Source organism: Podarcis gaigeae (assembly GCF_964106915.1).
Source record: "Podarcis gaigeae genome assembly, chromosome: 6".
Taxonomy (NCBI): Eukaryota; Metazoa; Chordata; class Lepidosauria; order Squamata; family Lacertidae; genus Podarcis; species Podarcis gaigeae.
The window spans coordinates 57105223-57127370 of NC_139682.1; the positions used below are offsets into that span (position 1 = coordinate 57105223).

At 42.4% G+C, this 22148-nt stretch overlaps 1 protein-coding gene across 1 annotated transcript; it reads right to left on the reverse strand.

The window, feature by feature from the left end:
* Positions 1 to 379: 379 nt before the first annotated feature.
* CDCP2 (CUB domain containing protein 2) lies at positions 380 to 20949 on the reverse strand. Its single transcript, XM_083742646.1, has 6 exons — positions 20036 to 20949; positions 17680 to 18027; positions 14238 to 14576; positions 11880 to 12233; positions 8981 to 9159; positions 380 to 3814 (listed from the first exon to the last, which is right to left on the reverse strand). Exons 1-6 carry the CDS (start codon positions 20109 to 20111, stop codon positions 3497 to 3499), a joined length of 1614 nt encoding a protein of 537 aa, XP_083598772.1. The 5' UTR covers positions 20112 to 20949; the 3' UTR covers positions 380 to 3496.
* Positions 20950 to 22148: the final 1199 nt, after the last annotated feature.

The window sequence follows — 22148 nt, forward strand, 5'->3', positions numbered from 1 at the left end:
CACTATGAAAACTGTCTTGTGTATTCATGAGTCACATGTACACCAGGAATTCGAAAAGCAGCTTGTCATACCTGTGTCTGTCTAATTCATTGTCTAAGCTCCTGCAAGTCTCGGTTTCTTTTCACTTTTGTTAGGTGGGGGACTTGTGTGTGTGCTCTTGTGTTAGAGGAGGCCTTCGGAATCTGCTAATAATGCTGCCACTGAAAACACAAGGACATTATTTTGGAACTATTGTGGAGAAGGCTCATCCTCTTTAGTGAAGATTCTGCATTCAAGGATAGTTCATTCTGGGGGTGGGGGGGATATTGCTACCCAAATAAATATCCTCCATCCTGGAGAGTCAGGACCATGTTTGGACACAAGGTTTATTTTGAGATGTTTTTACATCATAGTAGGATCACATATATGTAACTTTTGGAAATAAACTTTTGAGAATTTTGGGAAAGGACCCTGAAGTGGCTTTACAACTAAAAATAGGGAATCAAGAAGTCAGCTACTTTATTCATGAAACCTAATATTCTTCGTGACTTAAAAGGAGTAATGGAAGTTAAGAGTTCTGGTATAGGCAAGTAGAGGAATATTGTTGTGTCTGATGTGGCTTTCTTGGTGCAGCCAGATTAAAGGACAATGAATTATATTGAGGTGTCCCATGCTTTTGACCCAGAAACAACTATTTTTTCTTTACAATTCATGCACTCTCATACAAATTCACACCACATTCAACTTACTCTGTCCTGTCCCTGAGATTTTCTGTAGTACAGAACTTTCAAGGAGCAGAATGGGGGAACCTTTCACTTGTAATTATGCCATAGCCAGTCCCCCACTGTTAGTACAATGGTTATTGGTTTCCCTTGCTAGGTTTAAGAAGCTATGAGCAGCATCAAGAGACTGAAGGTGGCAAAGCACTGTATGTGCAACATTTCAGAAATAAAGCGCTTGAAGGCTTGCCATAGCTGTCTCTCTTGGTCATTTAAAAGTGAAACCGACTTGCTCAAATAGGCACTCTGTGGAAATCATTTAAGTAGAACTTCATGAATTTATCATGAAATATCATGTGCTAAGAAGTGATTATTTAAATATATGAGTATCGCATGTAATCAGAGAATTGTGAACTCATGAACTATCAGACCTTTTGAAGCTTAAAACAAAATATAGGTTTGTTAACATTGCCCATGCAAGGCAAGATCACTACCAGGACAAAAATATTAAGAAGGCTTAACTTCTGTCTACTCCTGTTTTACCTGTACATATGCTAAAATCCCATAAGGGGACCTACACACTTGATCAGCACTTATTTCTTTCAACAGGGTATAGGATTCCAGGGCTGGATCCACACTGACCTTTTAACTGTTATTGGAACGGTATTAGATAGATCGTTCTAAAGCATCACAGGGCATACTGGTAAATTAAAAATGTTCCTTACCTTGTTTTTAATCCGTCAAAACGCAGTTTCCCTACTGCTGGTTCCTGGTTGCTCTGCAGCGTCCTCTGGTGTCAAATTTTAATAACACATTATGAACATTACAAGCAAAATGTAATGTGTCCATCTCCATTATGAAAATCATTCCTTAACGTTATAAACCACGAGTGTAGTTCTGCCCCAGGTGATTTGTACTCATAAACTTGTTACTTTAAAAACCAGCTTTTGGATTTGTCACAGGAATATTTAAATTTGCTTTATGGTTTTAAATGGAAGACCAGCTAGATTGTTAGAAAAAAACATTTTTCAAAAAAACAAAGCTAGATTTTTTATTAAGAAAGGGAAGAATTGATGTGCATATTTTTTCTTTAAGAAGAGAGATGGAATACTGGCTCTGAATTATTTCAAGACTCTAAAAGTTTTTTATCATGTCAGAGGCTGACTTCTTAAGTCTAAAGAGCAATATGTAGTATGAACAAACTGTGGGTTCCTCACCCTACCCTTGGCATATGAACACACCAACCCTCTGCTCCTAATGGGTACAAAAGCATCTGGTTTATAGGTTATCAAGATGCTAAGGAACTATAATACTTCTGCTGCAATGTCTCTTACAGGCTGCTGTGATTTTTCCACTATTCCATAAGCAGTGTGATATCTTCTCAAAGGAGACAAGAGTACACACTCAAGATCTCTTAATGTGGATTAGTTACTTGTTAATGTTCTTTAATCACTAGTTTCTTCACACAAGCAGGAGGGTTAAAGAGCAGTTCAAGTGTCACACCACTCTTTAAAGCAACATTAAGACTCTCTATCTTCTTAAGCTTTTCTCCATAAGGGAAGGTGCTCCATCTCTCCTAATCATTTTAGTTTCTCCATTTTGTATCTTTTCCACCTCTACCATACCCTTTTAGAGATGGGGTGAGAGAACTGAACATAGAATTTTAAACAGGGACACGCCATAGAGCAGTTTATGTGAAGGCATACACATTACTTGCTGTTTGATTTTCATATCCTATTCCTAATACTGAGATTGCCTTTTTCAGTGTTAAAGTATACCTCTTCACACCCATCTCTTCTGAATACTGCTTCAAAGTTATTGATGTGTATGATGACAGAAGTAATTGTGCGTAAGCAGTACTATTTTTTTGAAATCCCCAGAAATCCACAATTATTCTAAGAGAGGTGATCACATATACATACAAAATTTCTCAGCCTCATATAATCAACATGCTTAAGTCTAATTAATGCACGAAGGTGTTAAAACCACAGAGCAACCCAACATGTCAGGCTTAGCTAGGTCACACCCCCTCACCTCGGGAGGAAGGTAATCAAACCTATTGTTCTCTCCCAACCTGTCTGAGAAGCTCAACGTGTGAGGTCTGAGCTGGTTGCTCCAAGCACAGACTGTATGGCTCTAACAAGCCATTCTTGTGTTCCTGTACCAATAATTTAGGAACTTTCATCACTGTAACTAAGTCAAGTTTTACTGCCTATGTTTTCCGAATGATGTATGGAAAAGTACATGAACCTGACATGTTTGTAAGTAAACCAATTTTTAATGTACCAAACGTGTGATCTTTTTCTATGCTGAGAGAAAAGGGACCATTTTGGAACTCACAAGGATGTATTTTAAATATCTAACAGCCTCCCCCCCCCCCACACTTTGCTGCATGTTTTGTGATTATAAATCTCTGCTGGGATTCTCTCACCAAAAAACACTTGCCCCAAACTTCGATCTTGGCATCCAGGAATTCTCCTTTTATACCTATAATTTCCCCTTGCCACCAACGAAGATTAGTACTGGGGAAATGAGGGGCAAATTTACATTAAATGAAAACGAGTATTAAGAAGCTGTGCTGGCGCAGATACACTCTAAGCGTGTGATTTTGAGCAAAAGCTCAGGAGTCCTGTTCAGATCTAAACTGGCAGGGGACAAGGCTAGTCTGATGTGGTGAGTTGCCACTATAAGTGAGCATTTTAACCCAGCTCCAGAACAAGCTGCTTCTCATGTGAGTCTCATTGAGTAGCTGACATGGAAGGAGTGCCAAGAGGATAGGTGCCCGAAAGGCTGCATTCCTATAGCAAGACTAACCCGACAATAGCAATGATCATGAGAACCCCAGCAAGAATGCAGATGCTGATGAAGACAATGTCACTGGTGTCCTGGCCCTTGCTCTCATAGACTTCTGCCGCCTCCATATCCTGCTGTTGGGACTCCACCAGGTTCTCTGCATACTGGTTCAGTCTGTAGGGATCAGAGCCAGAGATAAGATTCACAGAGGCCTCTTTCCTTTTGGGTTCACACTGCACTTCATACTGGTGAATGTCCTCCTGATTTCCATCTGAAAAGTCAATATACAGGATGCTGACAATCACAGACGTGTTGTTTCTTTTCTATAAAAGAAGAAACACAAGCAAAAGAAAAGTGTTTTATTTTAACACCGTGCAGCCAGTGAACACCTTCCTTTTCTACATTAGTAATAAATCTTCCATGATGGAATCTTTGGTACCACTATCTGACTTGCATATGCTATGGATGCAGAGCAGACGGGAAGAAAATCAGTAAGGCTGTCTAAGGTTTACTTTGTGAGGTACTAATTTATTTTTAATCCGGTAGGGACTTTACCTACCAGAGAAGAAGGGCAGATCAAGTTGATGGATTATGCCAAAATGGCTAAAATGACCGGAAGAATCAGAAATCAGGAAGACCAAAATTTTAATAAGGAATGGGGGGAAATTATAACCTTAAAAACCATTGCAAACAGTTAAAATCATGAGTAGGTTTGGGATATCACTTGTAGCTTAATGGTGAGTTTTGGACACAATGGAGATGTAAAAGATTTGAATTATCATAAAAGATGCAGGAGGAAATGATTAACAATAAGACCACAAAGGGTGGGGAGTGAAGTCCAGGAGATTCCTTGCAATATTGTTTTTATGTTGTATGTTTGATATGTGACAGTAAAAGTTTAATCTGAAAAACCAAATAAATAAATTTATATATATCTAAATAATTTTATTGTTAATCCTCTTTGTTTTCTAGCTAAAACAAGATGCATAATGCCATGCAAGGCAACAGAATCCAGGTGGGCCTGACCAGCTCCACAACAACCAAGCTGAACACAGCTCTCAAGCAACATATTGCGGTTGCCCTGTGCTCAATATCTTTTTGGGTTTCTGCAGTGCCAGGCAAAATCAGATGCTTATTGAGAGGCCCCTGTTGGGCCACCACCCCTGGACAGTTAACTGTGCTCAGCTTTGTGGATCACAGCATTATGCAGGGCTATACAGAGAAAAGATAGGTGGCAACATAACTTGGTAGGTTTACAGGTAAAGTTTTAGGTCAGGAAGACACAGTATATTTACACAGCGAGATAATTAGGTGGATTACAGTTTGTACTAGTGTCAAACTGGAGCAAGCTTTGAATAGAGCAGAGGGAAGTTATGTGCATTTTGTCTTTGATATTCAGCACGCGTACTGATTTTTATATTTCCATGATGGAATCTTTGGTACCACTATCTGACTTGCATATGCTATGGATGCAGAGCAGACGGGAAGAAAATCAATACGATTGGCCTGATTATGAGCTACTCACAGCTGGTGAATAATTCTTTTTTTATTCTACTGGTAGTCCATACCCTTCCTTCCAGCCACAGTACATCAGTCAATCAATGTAGGCCTTTATCAGAAGAACCTGCATTAAAACGCTTGTAGAGCTTCCCCTTTCAAAGAGTGCACAAAGGAAGCAGACGGATCTGCTGCCAGAAAAAAAAGTCCTTCTCAAACTCCATGAAACTAGAGAAAGCAAAATTGGATTACTCATTGGATTATCATCCCATCGTGCTGCTGGACATCTGACCTGCTGTGACATCATTGCCAAAAATAAAGCAACAAATGCACATGGTTATTAGACCCTTGTTCTGGACGTATTTTTTAAAAGTGGTTTATTTCATACTGTGGCCTCATTTAGCCCCATAAAGCCTCATTTATGGTGACTTGTCATAGGCAGATGCCTTGTTTGGACTCAGACCAATAGTCCACCAGCTTCAGTATTGTCTATGCTGACTGCCAGTAATTCACCAGGGTCTGAGGCAGGGAATCTTTCCCAGACCTACTTAGAGATGCTGAGGATGGAACTTGAGAACTGTTGTATGTACAGCAGATATGCTCTGCCACTGAGCTACGGCTCCTTCCCATCACCTTAAGATTGCCTCGTATCGCTTGTTCTCTGTCACAGCAGAGAAGTCATGCCCACAGTCCAGGAAAGGCACCTTAACAGCCCCCACCTCCAACTTATTGCCACCTTGACTGTTTTAGCCCCTGGGTGTTTTCTGCCTATGTGAGTGACTGCCTTGTGATTGGCGGGACATAGCCACCTGTCAATCAAGACCCACCTGGGCCAGAAACTCTTTAAAAAATGACTGTTGCCAAATAGGTCCCTCAGCCGACCATCTATCTGAGGAGGCCAGGAGCATGTTTATAAGAGCTACAATAAGAGAAATAGACTTGAAATGTTTTCTTTTTGATGTACCATTCTGCTTTTACCTTGTCTTTTTATTCTAAATAAACTTAATAAAATTGGCTGTTGGGGACTTGGGTGCATTTCTGCTGGACTCAAAGTGGTATTTCCCGCCCTCACAGGGCTGTACACGTTGGATCTGACAGAGAAAAGTAAAGTCTCTGGGGTTCAGGGAAGAGCTGGGAAGGCTTGGTGATCTCTCATTTCCCCTCATAAATATGCCCCTTGGATCCACAGAAATCACTCTCATCTGGAGGCAGAGGGACCAGAGAACCTCAGGCCTGGTATGACTGACCTACCTAGACTGGCAGGTGAGGAATGAATGAAGCAAAAGGCCTCTCCTCTCTTCTTTTACACACACCTCATGGAATCACAAAATGGTACAATAAAGGGAAACAAGTTGAACTTATGACTACCAGCTCTTTGATCATGACAAGTCAAAACTATGTCATGAGGAAGCTTGGCTTAGCTCCCACGGTTATGAAAATATGTTGAAAATAAATACATGAAAATATTATGAATAATTTACAAGTTATCTAGTATTCCCCAGCAGCGCATAGCCTCATTTCAATGTCGTTTGGATGCTCAGCACCTTTGACTGCCAAGCCATTGACCGAGGAATGAGCACCCCTCGTTTCCTCTTTCTTTCTCTGCTCACTGGGTGGCCATAGACAAGTTATTTAATCTAGGGTCTTTAACGTGAGCCTTGCCACCTGCACATCAGCAGCTTCACAGATGACAGGGACCTAAAATGAAATTTCCCAGGACTCAGACAATAACTGCACCCCAAAGCATTGGTTACTTTCAAAAATGTATCACCTATAACTTACAAAAATATAGTGCTGGTGCTACTATCAGTAGCCAGATAGCCCTATACTGGAAATCATCCAATATTCCTATGAGAGAGGTACCGTATGTTTTCCTAATGTATGGAACACAGCTTTATCTGAATATCTGGTCAGACTTAGACATGTAGTTTGGGGTGAAGCCAAATCAGACAGTTCTGAAGTGGATCCGTCTCCATTTTTTAAATTATATAAATATGGAGACTCATATAAGTACTCCTCCCATGACTCCTTGTTGTGGTTGGACTATACAAGGTAAAGGGTAAAGGGACCCCTGAGTGTTAGGTCCAGTTGCGGACGACTCTGGTGTTGCGGTGCTCATCTCGCTCTATAGGCCGAGGGAGCCGCTGTTTGTCCGCAGACAGCTTCTGGGTCATTTGGCCAGCATGACTAACCCACCTCTGGTGAAACCAGAGCAGCACATGGAAACGCCGTTCACCTTCCCACCGGAGCGGTACTTATTTATCTATTTGCACTTTGACGTGCTTTTTAACTGCTAGGTTGGCAGGAACTGGGACAGAGTAACGGGAGCCCACCCCATTGCGGGGATTCAAACTGCTGACCTTCTGATCGGCAAGCCCTAGGCTCTGTGGTTTAGACCACAGCGCCACTACATAGACTCATCTTAAAATCTTGGCTATATGGAACTGCACCTCTGTAATTTTTTTATATATACAAAATATACTCAGCGTATGGTTCTGTTATGGTTTGTATGATTATGTGTCAGTTTGTATGTATGTTTATGATAAATCAATAAAAAATATACTAAATTATATTAAAACAAAATGTGGGACTTAGGAGCAGTTTTTCGGTGGTTTTAAAAACAACAACCCCAAAGCAGCACAGTGGTAATTGAAGGTGTTATTGGTGCTGTGGTGTTTTAACCTTTTCTTTCCATGCCACAATCCTATTTGAAGTACACTCACTCTTGTTAGCTGCTGAGAGGAAATTTCCTCCCAGTGCTTAAAATGAGATCTTTTTCTAAGGTCTGCAGAAGGGTGGAAGGAGTTAAATTCTCCCTGCTTTGATCCTGATATTTAACACCCCCTAGCAGAGGCTGCTATTTGCATTTTTAAAAGTGCCCAACAAATGTGTGAAACTCCACCTTAAATGTTACTCTGGTTTAGCTCTTAGTTTTTCTTTGTGCAACCTGAGGATAATTTAACACATGCTGAACATCTGGAAGGATTTTGCTTAGTAAAAAAAACCCCAGATCTGAGTTCCCCATTCAGTGGTCGGTATGCTTTCTGATTATCATGAAACCTTCTTCCAGAAAAATCATTAGACCAGGCTAATCAGCCAGAGTGTTGGAAAACCTTCTTAGAACAAAAACTGAGTCATGATGAGCTTTCTGCCTATGCTTGGATGCCACATGAGGTACAGTTCAAACAAAACACCACATTTACACCGCAAACTTTTATCCAGGCATCACTTCACAGGCCGCTTACTTCAGAGTATAATGGCGGATACTTTTATCTTAGACAGATGCTTCTCAGCCTGACCTACCTCATAGGGTTGTGGTGAGGATAAAAAAGGGGGAAAGGGGAGAACCATCAACAAACGTTAGAATGTGCTTAACCCCAAATAGTTCTTTCCATTCCTTCAAATACACACCCCTAGATGTAACATTTCCCCTGTGTGTTTGTGTGTAACATCTCAGAGGTGGTGTGGAGAAATGTCAGAGTATGTGTGTGCGAGAGAGACAGAAATAGAGAGAAGGTGGGGTGAGAGACCCAGGATGGGAGACTCCCATGGGATCCCCCATGTACACTTCCTTGAGTTCCATGGTGGAAGAAAGGTGGCATATCAAATGTACAAGATAAATAATAACTGCATCTGCACTGCCTCGTCTTCACTCCTCCAATAGTAATTCTTCTTCTTCTCCTCTTATCCATTCAATGACACAACTGTGTGTTGGCCTTGTAGTTCCCTGTTATTTATGTTGAACAAGCAAAGGAAGCAGCCAGCAGTAAGGGACAGCAAGTAATCCACACAGGAGAACTTCACTAATTCGGCTACGGAAACAAATCCAGGAGCAGATGCTCTGAGGATTGGTCCAGAGGCAACAAATGATAATAATTGTGCCTTCTGCTGATGCAGAATACAAGGCCCAGGCAGCCAACATATTTTACTTGGGCATGGCCTTAATTTATACAGGCCTAACTTTTTTATTAAAAAACACACCGATCACTTACCTGCGGTTCTGTACCACAGGTTTCAAACCTTGCATGTATCCTAAAATTCAAGCCGACCACTTGTGCAGGGCAGGACGGGATTCCTAAATATATCTTATTCCTCTCCAGCTGAGCCAGTGACTGTGTGGGAATCTGGATCTGAAACTCTGTCCGTGTGCAGCTGACATTCATGAGGACAACTGCGAGAGGGGAAACAAAAGGAAGAACCTTCCCTGAAATCACCGGAGGTTCATAACAAATAGCTGACAGCATTCCCACAGATGAATCACACTGTCTTAGCCAGATATATCAGTGGACCTGATACAGCGCTGTCTAAAGGGAAGTCTATATCCTGTGTTCTAAAGTCCTATGTGGGCATATATGCATTGCCTGACCAGATATTTGGCTGCAGGCTTCCAGCGCCGGGTCCCAAACCACCTCATGGAGGGTAGGTCAGTAATTGATAATTTTGTCCGTGATAGCACCAGGGATGCCCCCCCTTCGTTTGCCCCTGCCAGGGCTTAACAGAAAGCAGAGCCTCAAAGAGCTACCCGGCTAATGTTTGTTAGTGATCCAACCTGAGTATGAAGTTGCACTTTACCAAGTGAATCAGGGAATAAGACATAACCAGTGGTAAAGGCCACAGGCTCAAAATTTTAAGTGAACTGAAACATTTGCTTTAGTGGTACACAGTATTTCATACAGAAAATAATATTATCTTTGTGCAGAAAATAATAGTATGAGCTAAAGCACAGATTTGAAACTAGATAATAATCGACACCACCACAGTGATTGTAGATGTGACTCTGGGCAGCATAGAGTTTAGTGTTTGGGAAGGTTCATTAGGCCTTTTCACTCCTGAGTTCATTTTTTCAAAGCTCACTGAGAAATCCTCAAATACATTCGGTTGGTAATTTAAAACCCTACTTCCAGCTTAACAACAGCAATGTGAAATAGAAGGTGCATCTCTTAACTGCTGCTCATTTCCTAATATCCACCACAGGAGATTGACACCACTGGCTCTGACCTGGGACAAAGAAACCAGTTCCTGGTGTGCAGTTCAGCAAACACATACAAGGCTGGTCATTGGTACTATGCAGGAAGGAATGTCCCATGCAGAAATAAGATAGAAATCATCCCTCACACATCCCTGAGACACTATTAGTCAATAGCAAGACTGCTGTTTGCTGCCCAGCTTTAGGTGTGTGTGTGTGTGTGTCTGGAGTGAAAGTGTGAGTGATGCTTATTATGTATGATTAGGCATCATAGATCTTATCCTGCCAGATTTCAGCAAGAGTTAGGCTCCAGGCAATAAGATTCTGGGACCCAATGGAGCTTGTTGTCAGCCCATGTGAGCCAGAAGCAGGTGTCCTGTCCAAAACAAGCAGAGGTCAAGGACCAAAGCAGAAGCATACATTTAGTCAAACCCAAGATCCAAGAGAAATATCAGAGAAAGGGAGCAGGGGCTTAGGCTCACTTCTGAGGGAAGCCATTCAGACTGCTAAAGACAAGCAAGCTCTGAGGCAAAACCTTTATAGGACATGGCGTCCTGGGATTGGTCGTTGGGGGGTCAGCTGACTGGGTGCTGAACAGGTTGGTATTACTGTCTAGATGGCACATCAGAACCCAGTGTGGTGGGCTTATGCTACTGGTGACACAGGATATGAAGCCCCTGATCATGACAGTTGGGAGTTCTTGTCCGAGATCCTGCGCCCTCCCTTTCAGCACTGTACACATCCATTTAAGATCTATGCATCCCCAATTATTTTTGCAGCTTGTACTGCGCTGTTGTGTTGTGGCAGCAGCATGGGCGCAGTCGCAGGTGAGGGTACAGTTGCAGTGACGGGGCTGGCAGCAGCACAGGCATGACACCCAGAGCAGGGAGAGGGCAGGATCGGGACCCGGATTTGCGGAGGGATGGGTCATGGGGGCAGGGGCATTGTCAGCCATTTTGCTTACAGCGGCAAAATGTATCGGGTTGGCCCTTACGACATTGTCCATGTCTGGAAGCACCTGAAGTCATTTGAGAAGGTGAAGTGTTGGTCTAATAAACATACATACATACATACATACAGGTGTTTATCTTTGTCCTTGCAGCCAACCTCTTTATCCTGTATATTTTAGCTGGTACCAAGAGTCAAAGGAGCTCTGGTCTGATCTAGTACCTCAGTTCTTCTAAAGCTTCTCTCATTTTGTTTATTATGACTGCATGAACCCACAGTGAAGAAGTATGCACTTTGCAGCACTAAAATGAACAGAACCAAACAACTGAGAATATTCAAAATAAAATGTCCAACTCATTCTGCCAAGGATTGGACCAGGTGTTGACCAATACCAGCTCACCAGATTTCAGCCTACACAATATAAACCAATATGACACAAGACAGAGCAAGTATACTGCAGAAAATCTGTCTTGGATGACTTCACTCTAGATGACTTAAACAAGACTTCCAATTTTAGCTGTTATGCAGCTGGCCTCTTGCAAAGCTCATCACAGAAATACAACCTGTGATAAGTAAATATTAGAGTAAAGAAATAGCAAAGCAAGGGTTGAAAAATTGCCCATATTTCTCCTGAAACGAAGTATGAACTACCAAATACTTTCTGACCATGTGTATTTAATAATGACAATGGGAAACTGCACGCAAAACAGAAAACTACTGATTGCATAGCTTTCCCTCAAAATTTTATATAATTTGTATGCCACTGCATTAATAATTTTGGTATTTTCTCCCAACACACAAACGCAAGTACTTTCTGACAACTTATCATTTGTGTGTCATGCTCATTTTCAACAATGATTATTATCTTCAGGCTTGTTCTGGATTCTCTTGTTCATAAACTCCCCCCCCCCCCGCCCCGCGCAAATATTCCACACAACAGAAAATCTGGGTGAAAGAGATCAGATGGTAGGCCATACCTCCGATGTATGCAACAGAGAAACCTCGGTTGGCTGTGTTCCTGTCTGTGTGAAGGACCAATAGCAGCTTGTTTCTACTGGATATAATAGGAGACAGCATTTCTCTCCCACACCACTTCCCCAGCAGAGACGCCTTCTCGGTGCCTCCATCAAACGCAGCCAGATGGTCATAATCACAGCCATCTGTCAGGCTGTTCCGCCCCTCCAGATCCAAGTCCAGGAAGAAGACTTTGATTCGATATCCTGGGGGCAGCTGGATGGCCCAGTGACACTTGATATTATTGGGGTAATAGTTGGGATACTGAGGACTGGAGAAATTTCCTTTGACGGCTGTGTACACCTCCTGACATGCACCTGGTTACAGAACAAAGAGAGTGTGATACAATTCAGACAGCCCAAAGAATGAACTTTAATTTCTTGTAGTGCTCTCTCCCCCACATCCCTCTCCTCAACCCAATGGGAAATGCAATTTCAACTTCTTAACTGCCCCCCCCCCGCTTGGCTGTAGGGTAGCCACTTGCTCATCACCCAAAAGAGGAAATGCATCATCAAAAGAAGAGGTTTGCATAAAATCTGCATATGCTGATGTGTATGTATAGATTAGGGATGGGGAGAAATTGGATTCAGTTCACATTTAAACAATACAAGAACTGAACTGTAGCCATCCTTCAAAATTCACACTTCTCCAAGTTTTGCAATGCAGTCCTACAAACAAGTAATGAACACAGAAATGCATACGACCACCAGGATAAGGTGTCCATATAAATGTATGCATTAGTGAGTTTGATATATACCTACTGACATAGAATAACCTAACAGCATATTCCCTAGCCCATGTGTCCAATGGGAGACCTTTGTCCAAGCCCTATAGCAAAATCCCCTAGTCTGACGTAGAGCTGGCAAGCTCTTCTGGGAAAATGCACATTGCAAAGCTGTCCTAGGGCTAAAAAACTTCATAATACAGATAAGGATGGGGAAATCCCTGTACATAGAAAGGTAGTGCATCTGGGAGAACACCAAGGCACACCTTTTCTCGCTGACAGGCTAGCTTTCCTTAGGAATAAAGTTTTGTATGTTTGTGTTTAATGTGAGGCAGAAAACATGCAACCCTCTCCTGTACGTTTTATAGCTCCTGCAGGTTGTGCCCTTTTTTAAATGTGTAGATTAGTTCTGTGCCTTAATTCTCACGCTCCTTTTGAATGTGGTAAAGTTGCCACAATGTGATTTTTACTAATCATTTTCTGTGGTTAACATTTCTTCTGAATATGCATCAGTGTGGTGAGATCTCAGATTTGCCACATCCTGGAGGCTGGTCAAACACCAAGGTTCTCCAGGATGTGGTAAATCTCAGATTTCATGATGTGGGATTGCATTCAGAAGAAATACTCAACAAGCAAACATATCTTCAAAATGAACATTAGAAACTGATATAATGTTGCCAAAGCTTAGCATAGGGTGGATCCTATTGATTAGGAACATATCATAAAAGGTTTAAGATTTGCAAAGGCTGAAATACTAACTTCAGTTTTAAGCAATGCTAGTTTGTTTGCTTTACTGAGGTCAGGATCCATCTCTCAATTTATACAAAAGCTAAGTTTTTTTGAGGAATGAGTAGATATATCCCATTTTTCCCTAGGCTGCTTCCACACCAAGTATTTTCTGAGAAAAGCTGTACTTGTTCATTCTCCTCTTAAGATGCATCTGCATAAAGGTCAGGACCAAAGCATACTCTTCCCATATTTTCCCTGTTCAGCTACCATTTTGCTTCCAGAGCTCAGAAATTGACTATAAAACAAATAAACAGTGGGATAGCTGCAGAATCTCCCATGGTGCAAATGGCCTATCACACAGCTGTTCAGTCGGTTTTGGAGCCAGTTATGGCCTGCTTGCATTTCTCTAGCCATTTCCTTCTCTATGGTCTGTCTTTCCTCTCTAGAAATCAACTCTGCCACTTTAACCATTCACTTTCTGAAGAGCATTGTCACTATACGGTATCCATGTTTTTTTCTTCCCCTCTTTGCATTGTAGTGGCGCTGGAGTGAGGGAAGAGGAAGCATTTAGTCCTTTTGCCCATACCAGGATCCCAGTGATAATCACATCCTGAAACATTTGGGGCGGAATTAAGTGAGGCTTCCCTCTTGGTCACACAATGTTATTTGGATTCCAGAAGTTTAGAAGCCGAGTTGGCATTCCACTTCCAGCTTAAAGTAGAACCAGCAATATTTAGGTGCTGCTAAAATTTCCATGCCTGGAAGGACCCCAGGATGACTTCCTGTGCTAACAGAGACTCCACAAAACTTGCCATGCCTCTGCTGTCTTGATATTGGCATAAGGTAAAGGTAGAATTGTCTTCCATACCTGAAAAGAAATATGCTTTGAAGCCTCTGCCTGCAATGTTAAAGTCTGATTTGAACACAACCAGCAGTTCCTGTGCAGAAGAGATGTCCGGAGGCTTCACATGCCCACAAAAGTGACCGAGGAGTGTATCCCCCATAGTTGGCCCATCAAAGATGGCCACATAATCAAAATTGCACTGCTCACTGTTTTCCATCTGGAAGTCCACAAAAATCAGTTTGATGACAGAATTTGAAGTTGCCTGGATGACCCAATGGCATTCGGCATTGTTGGGGTAATTCTCGGGGTAATCAGGGCTTGTTATTGATCCTGAGAGGCCGGTGAGCACCCCACCACAAACATCTGGAAGCAAGAAAGCATAACATATTAAAATGAGAGGTTACAATTCAAGTTGCATTTACATCACACTACTTTCCTCAAAGCATCTTAGGAAGTGTAGTTTACCTCTCACTGAGGTAAAATTCCCAGCACTCTTAACAGACGAAAGTCCCCGGGATTCCTTGGGGAAAGTCATGTGCTTTAAGTGCATTTTAAATACCGTATATGGTGTGTACGCAGACCCAGGAACAGGGGCTGTTTCAGGCAGTGCGGGGCCTGAGCCACCGTGCCACTCCCAGGAGAGACAAGAGGTTCAGGCGCACTGCAGGCCAGGCCCCGCGGTAAGTGCCGCCCCCGCGGTGTGCCATTTTGTCACCCCCTCAGGGATGACACCCGGGGCAGAGGGGCCCCCACGCCCCCCCATCCTACACCCCTGCCCAGAAAAGGGACATAAATTTTGTCATACAGATCTCCATCTCTCCAAGCAATAAAAAGAACCAAAACAAGGCATGTGAAAACTGGAAAAGTATAGAAAATGAGGACAGATAGTGGTTCCAAAGAGAGAAGTAAGATTATAGGCCCATTTCAAACGAAAAAGTGATGAGGTGAAAGGAGACACAGTAAGTGCTCCCAGACTACCTTCATTGTATCTTCACTGTTGATTTGTTTGCAGGGAGATTAGACAAGTTTATTTAATGAGCATTCATTCTGGTTTCATTGCAGAAGTGTTAGATGACATTGTATCAAAGCAAGTGTCAACCTACACTTCCCAGTGCGTTTCCCCTCACTTTCTTACAGAAAAAATTCTGATCTTTAGGGGAAGCGGGTTTGTTGTGCAAGACTCCCCCCAATCAACTGTAATTGTCCAACCTGTATCTGCCCTTTTGCCTCCAAAAGTGACAGTCTGGAAGCCCCCACTGGAGCTAGTAGAGAAGACTAGATCTAATGCATATGTAGGAATTGAAGAATGAAATGAAATGAATGAGAAGAATGAGATGAAAAAGAATCAGCATGCATGGGGTGTAGGGGCTTTCTTTTCGACCATGTTTCTAGGCACAGCTGCTGCTTCTTCTGAGTCGACGTTAAACAGCAGGATTTTGTGGGGAAAGTACTGGGGCAAAATAACAAGTGCTTGGTCACAGTGCTTTGAAATGCAGACTTGTACCTAAAATGCATGGGACAAGATGTAAGTGTGGGTGGTCCCTTGGTTTTCTCAGTTCAAATAAGTTTCCAGGTTGTAGGAGGCCTAGAAGATCTCACACATATAAAGGAGGAGGCCTCATGACTCCATGAAGTTTGAGAAACATTGCTTTGAATGGTGGTCATTCACCATCACTTTACAAAACAAAACACTATTAACAAAAGCCACAGGCACTTTGTGCTTGTTGACATAGGTTGCTGTTTTGAAACTGCTTACTCTGGGGTAGCCTTACTGAAACCAAGAGGGTTTTCTAAGTTGGAACTGGTTTGCAAATCACAGCCTAAGTTCCCATTGTGAGGTCAATTTCTGCTTCCAATTACGCCAAGAAGCAATAAAACTGTAAAGAGAGAGCAGAATTAAGTTTGCAAACCCTTTCCTGCCAGTGCTGGCCCCTGAGACGGAAAGAATCCAATGTTACTACTCCTGAATCCTTCCGTGGCTGTTCAGGAAAAACCCTTGAGAAGAAAATACATTTTTATTTGCAATTTCTGCACATTATTTTCTTGAAATCACCAGGAGTAAGCATAATAAATCTCAGTTGCTCCATGATGCCATTTTTATGGACCCATCCTGTAGCTTGATTACAGTTTAATATGAAAAGGGAAATGTAAGAGCTTTTAAAGGAAGCCTAAGCAAGGATTTCTAAATGTTCTGGAAATCTGTATCTAAAGATAATTGATAAGCAAAATTTAAACTAAATTTTAAACTGCCCTTCTTCAGTTGCCCTCACCTTCAGCTGGTAGAAACTGATTGGGAAAGTGTGGTATACCACTGCAGTGTAATATATTGGATTCTGTCTGCAGAGAATCACACTAAGTTCCCCACTCAGCCATGAAGCTGAATGACCTTGGTCTAGTCACTCCCTCTTATCCTAACCCACCACAGCTACAGACCAACTCAATCACACCAAATCCAGACATGCAAGGTGCACTTTCAAGGTCTGCAAGGACAGTAGCCTGAGCGGGAGAAACTGGAGATACAGCCAGGTCGATGCACTGCTCCATTGGCTACACCAAGGTAGAAATCTAGGCTCCTAAATATGTATACCAAGGCAGGCCAAGCCAACACAGAGACTTTGTAATGCCTGCCAGTCACAGGAACTGATGCTGCATACCTCTTTTCTTCTGCACCGGAATGGAACTTTGAGACCTGAGCATCTACAGACCTCAGAAGTTCTCTGGGGTAGGTCCCAGAAAAGAACTCGTGTCCCTGACAGCCGCCACCTTCCCCCTGCAGCCTGTGCACTTTTATTTTTTCTCTCTGAGCTCAAGTACCCTCTCAGTATATTAGCCAGTTTCTTGCCTTGCTTCACTCTCTCACCACTCTACACGACGAGGCATGTTTTCTCCTCTATATCTGGCTCTTCATGCTTGCTGACTCTGTTTGTACAGTAAGGCACACTGTGTTTGTTCTTTATAGGCCTATTACACTTCCCAATCGTTGTTTGCTTGCTACTTCACTTTTGACTCCTCTTTTCTCCTCTGTTTTACCTGTTCTTTCCCTTCACTAGCTCTCGCGTTGTTTGTTTTGATTGCCTAAAGTGGTATTGACCCCTGCCTGTCTTTATAATCACAGATTTGCCTTGTGCCTTAATGAGTAGATTCAGCTCTATTGGCCGGCTTAGACATTGTACTTGCTGCTGAATTTTCCCTAGAGCTCCACTCTTGTAAAGGCTTATTCCTCCTGAGAGGCTCCGAATCTGTAAGGTGGTGCTGTGTCCCCTGATGTACAACACAGCATGACATATACATGGTCTGTCCTAATGTTGACTGACATTTCTTTTCTGTAAATACTTTTTAATGTAATGTTGATGTATTTTTTGTATATCACCTTGTGAAGGTTGCAAGCAAGACATCATAGAAATAGTTCGAATAAATAAACAATTCTCTCTTTCGTAGAGAAGCTGCAACTGAAGCCCATTCTAACCTTTTTGGTAAACTGCAGAGAATCCTTGGCTGGCCACATGGTTATCCGAGTGGAATATTACAGTCATGATGTTCCAAGATGATGTAAATGGTGGAGGAAAGCTTGTGCCACAGAATTTTCCTAGGAGATTGCCTTGGTCTTCCGAGATCCCGTTGTAAATCATGAGGTAGTCAAATTCACAGTTGTCATGGTATTCCAGGTCAAAGTGATGAAAGGTGAGCAGAACAGAGGACCCTTCTGTTACCACTATGAGCCACATGCAATCTGTATCGTACGGGTAGAGTCCAGGGAAATTTGGGCTTGAGACGTTGCCATGTGGCGCTGAGAGGACACCACCACATTTGATGCCTACAGAAAACATAAACATTTAAAGGTCAACTTTGACTAAGCAGCCACTGTAGCTTACTGTATCTATAAGCAACAACTTGAAGAAATATATAGCGGTGTAAGTCCCCACCCCCAAAACTCCAAAATTTATTTCTGAATGTGGGTTTGTCTTTCCTTCTTCTGCACAATGCCATTCTCCCTAATGCCTTTCTCCTGCTGACCCAAGGAGCATTCATTTGACAATCTTTGCTTGTTGAAGTCAATTAAGACATATTGAACCAATCTTGTGAACAGTTTGATGTGTGTCCAGATAGTGACTCAACGCACTACAATGTAGTATTATTGCCCATTTTGCTAATATTAGTTGGTTATTTTACATGCTTTACATGAACTGTAATCCACTCAAGAATTTTTGGGACTAGGCAGATTCAAATAAAATCTAAATAACTGCCACAGGCAAAGGAGAAATCCTCTGTCCTTCCTAACCTGCTACAATCAGTGTGTAATGCATTGTTATCAGACACTGTAATGGACCACAGGGCAAGATCTACAGCTAGTAGATAGATAACATGAGCCAGCATCATATACATTCCTTTACTACATAAAGTTTAAAGGTAAAGGTACCCCTGACCGTTAGGTCCAGTCGTGGACAACTCTGGGGTTGTGGCGTTCACCTTGCTCTAGAGGCCAAGAGAGCTGGCGTTTGTCCGCAGACAGCTTCCAGGTCATGTGGCCAGCATGACTAAGGAGCTTCTGGCACACAGCGCACAGAAACTCTGTTTACCTTCCTGCCGGAGCGGTACCTATTTATCTACTTGCACTTTGATGTGCTTTCGAACTGCGAGGTGGGCAGGAGCTGGGACCGAACAACGGGAGCTCACCCCATCGCGGGGATTCGAACCGCCGACCTTCTGATCGGCAAGCCCAAGCGGCTCTGTGGTTTAGACCACAGTTATACACAGTGGAAAGCTTCTCATTCCTGCATAAATCTAAGAGAATGAATAATTGCATATTATCTTTCACTGGAATATCCAGCATATCTAGCAAGGTTCTGTTGCCCAGCTCATTTTGGAGGGAATCTGGGCGTGCGGTGAAGATCATAGCTGCAGAGAGCTATGGAGTTGAATGGAAGAAGACAAAAACTTTGGTTAAGATTGGAGGAAGCATACCTAAATTGGCAATAGCATTGTTTTAAAATCTGAAATTAAGTGGTAAGGAGGAGGAAGGCCTACTTCAAAACTAAGTATCTTCTTCTCAAATGCAGCTGCAGGTCCATAGAATTTAGAAATAGAATCCAGTGGAAAGCATTAGTCACTCTGTCTTTCTTCACACAGTTTCAGCTTCTCACTAAGAACTTTAACCCTGCTCAACTGGGCCTGCTGGTTACCCTAAACCTGTTTATATGCCTACAGTGATAATTGAAAAGAAAGAATGAAAAATACTGTTCTAGCACACCATTATAAACATGGTTCTAAGCACACACAAAAATCTCCATATCTACAGCTCTATTGAAATCAACAAATCTTCGCTCTCTGTTGTTCTTCTCAAAGCACATACACTGCTGCAGCAGACCCATTCTTCTCAGTAGGGGTGTTGGGTGACTAGTAGCTTCCACCCTGTCAACCTGATCCAGAAAATACTTGTGGATGCAAGAGTTCAGAGATGTATACAGCTCTATGTTAATTCCAGTGGAGGAAGCTTGACCCCACACTTCCTTTGCCCACTTGGACCCGCTGCCTCCATTACATTAGTTGTGGGCATCATACGCATAAGAGATCCATGTATGCATCTGATTAAGGTATGGATACAAAAAAAAAATATGCAGTGTATACAGGGAGCAGATTACTGAAAGATTTGTATAAGAAGCACCATCAGTACACAGCACATTGCAAGTGCACCGTGACAACTGATGTTCTAGAGTTAGTACCCTATAGGATCATGGAAAGCAAAGCAAAGGCAGTCCATTTAAAAAAGAAGCACGATTTGGCGAATGGGCCCAGAACACAGCCCCCAAAATGCCTTACCTTACCTTTCTTGGCGTTTATCTCATTCAGTGCGCACAAGAAAGTTATTGTCACAAGGTGTTGGAGAAGCATCTGCTGCATCCTTTGACACAGCTATGAAGAGACAAATGGACCCAGTGCCAGAAAACAGCAGAAGTATACTCAATGCAGCCTATCTGAGAGGGAAAAAATAGCTGGAGGCCTGTCGAATTAATAATGGAATGAATAATTCATTGCTTGTTTGAATTAGTAACCTGATCTGTTCTTTGCTTCCTTCACTCGGTTTTAACGATCTGGATCAAATGTCCCTAGGATTTACACTGTACCAGGTACCTTGTCAATACACTATATTTGGAAGTGATGTTAATGGTTGGGATATGGTGCATAACTGCAGTAAGTCAGTGCTGACAATATGCCCTGAAGGGCTCGTGAAAATAATTTAGTTCACCACGCAAGATAGGGAACCAAATTAGGAATTTCAGATTTTACATGGAAATGTATCTGGGGAATTAGCTTGATTTTAAAATATGGGGCCTGCTGCACAAAGCCAGTAGTTGATAAAAGAAAGAGAAATATGGGACAGATTTTTTAGATTTTGATGAGCGGAACCATACTAAAGGATCGAGGTGCTTTTTAGTTCCCTGATTACTGTTTGGATGGTGAACTGCATATCACAACCCTTTAAAGGGTCTCTCCAGACTGGTGGGCATGTTTTCACAGATATATTCTGCAGCATCTCATTGACACAATAATTGTGCATTAGTAGTGGGATCATCCACACATCATTCCATTTTGTTCATTGTTCTGTGATGCTTCCACAGTGTTCTTGCATTATTGTCGTGTTCGCAGGGGCAGGGGGAGAAGGATACTCTGGTACTATAGTGCAACAAAAGCTAGTCAGTCTAGCTTCTCTGTAGGGAGGGAGTTTCAGAGTCTGGGAGCAGCCACTGAGAAGGCCCTCTCTGGTGTCCCCACCAAGTGTGCCTGTGAGGATGGTGGGACTCAGAGAAGAGCTTCCCTTGAAGATCTCAAAACCCAAGCAAAGTCGCATTGGAGAATATGGTCTTTCAGATGACTTGGACCTAAGCTGCCTCAGGTGTCAAAGGCCAGGGTAAAGAGGTGTGTCTTCAGCATTATCCAAAAACTGCATTGTGTAGATGCCAGATGCACCTCATGAGGAAGAAATTCCACAACTTAGGGATTGCCACAGAGAATGCCCTCTCCCACATTGCCACCACCCCATACATCTAATAAGGCAGAAGGGCCTACCAAGATGGCCCCCTCTGAGATCTTAACAACCAGGTGGGCCTACAGGAAGTTTGGGGCCAAAGTTGTTTAGGGCTTTAAACACTAAATGTGAATAATGTCATCAATGTCCTTACCCCATTACTATTGGTTCCCCACTGGCACTACCTAAAACTCTCAGGATTTTATGCCTATAGTCTGAAATTTAAGCTTAGAAAGGGGAACATGGCAGTAAGATCACTGGGCAAATTTTACCGTAGTACCTCTGGTTACGTACTTAATTCGTTCCGGAGGTCCGTTCTTAACCTGAAACTGTTCTTAACCTGAAGCACCACTTTAGCTAATGGGGCCTCCTGCTGCCGCTGCACCACCGCAGGACGATTTCTGTTCTCATCCTGAAGCAAAGTTCTTAATCCCGAAGGGACTATTTCTGGGTTAGTGGAGTCTGTAACCTGAAGCGTATGTAACCCGAGGTACCACTGTATACTGGTGAGAAGGAATGTAACCTTTGACTAGCAGGCCTACATTCTGAACAAAGCAGGTGGAATTAAAACTATTTCCATCCGTCTTTCTCTCTGCCTTCTCTGTTGTGAAAAATAAAATTTAATACAAGTCTTATTTACCTCTGGATTTATGGAGAGTGGGATAAATCAACATTGAAGTCAAAATAAATAGCTGGTAGAGTGACAGCAACCTGTTTGTACATGCTGGAAGGACTCATGTGAAATACATGCAGCACTGATCAATATTTAACATCTACTTTTCCAAAGTGCTCACACCATCTTTAAGAGGCACTACCAAGGAAATGTTTCAGTTTGACAGCCTTCTCTTCTTTAATTAACCGTAAGTTGGGAGCATTTTAAAAGAAACTATCTAGAAGAAGGAGTGTAGACT

What these genes read in the sequence shown, in the direction of transcription:
- CDCP2 (XM_083742646.1), bottom strand. Translation starts at nt 20,111, where the DNA reads ATGCAGCAGATGCTTCTCCAACACCTTGTGACAATAACTTTCTTGTGC. An exon ending in CTCTGCAGTTTACCAAAAAG is followed by an intron (nt 14,577 to 17,679) that starts GTTAGAATGGGC and finishes TCTTGCTTCCAG; the next exon opens with ATGTTTGTGGTGGGGTGCTC. An exon ending in CCTGTGGTACAGAACCGCAG is followed by an intron (nt 3,815 to 8,980) that starts GTAAGTGATCGG and finishes CTTCTTTTATAG; the next exon opens with AAAAGAAACAACACGTCTGT.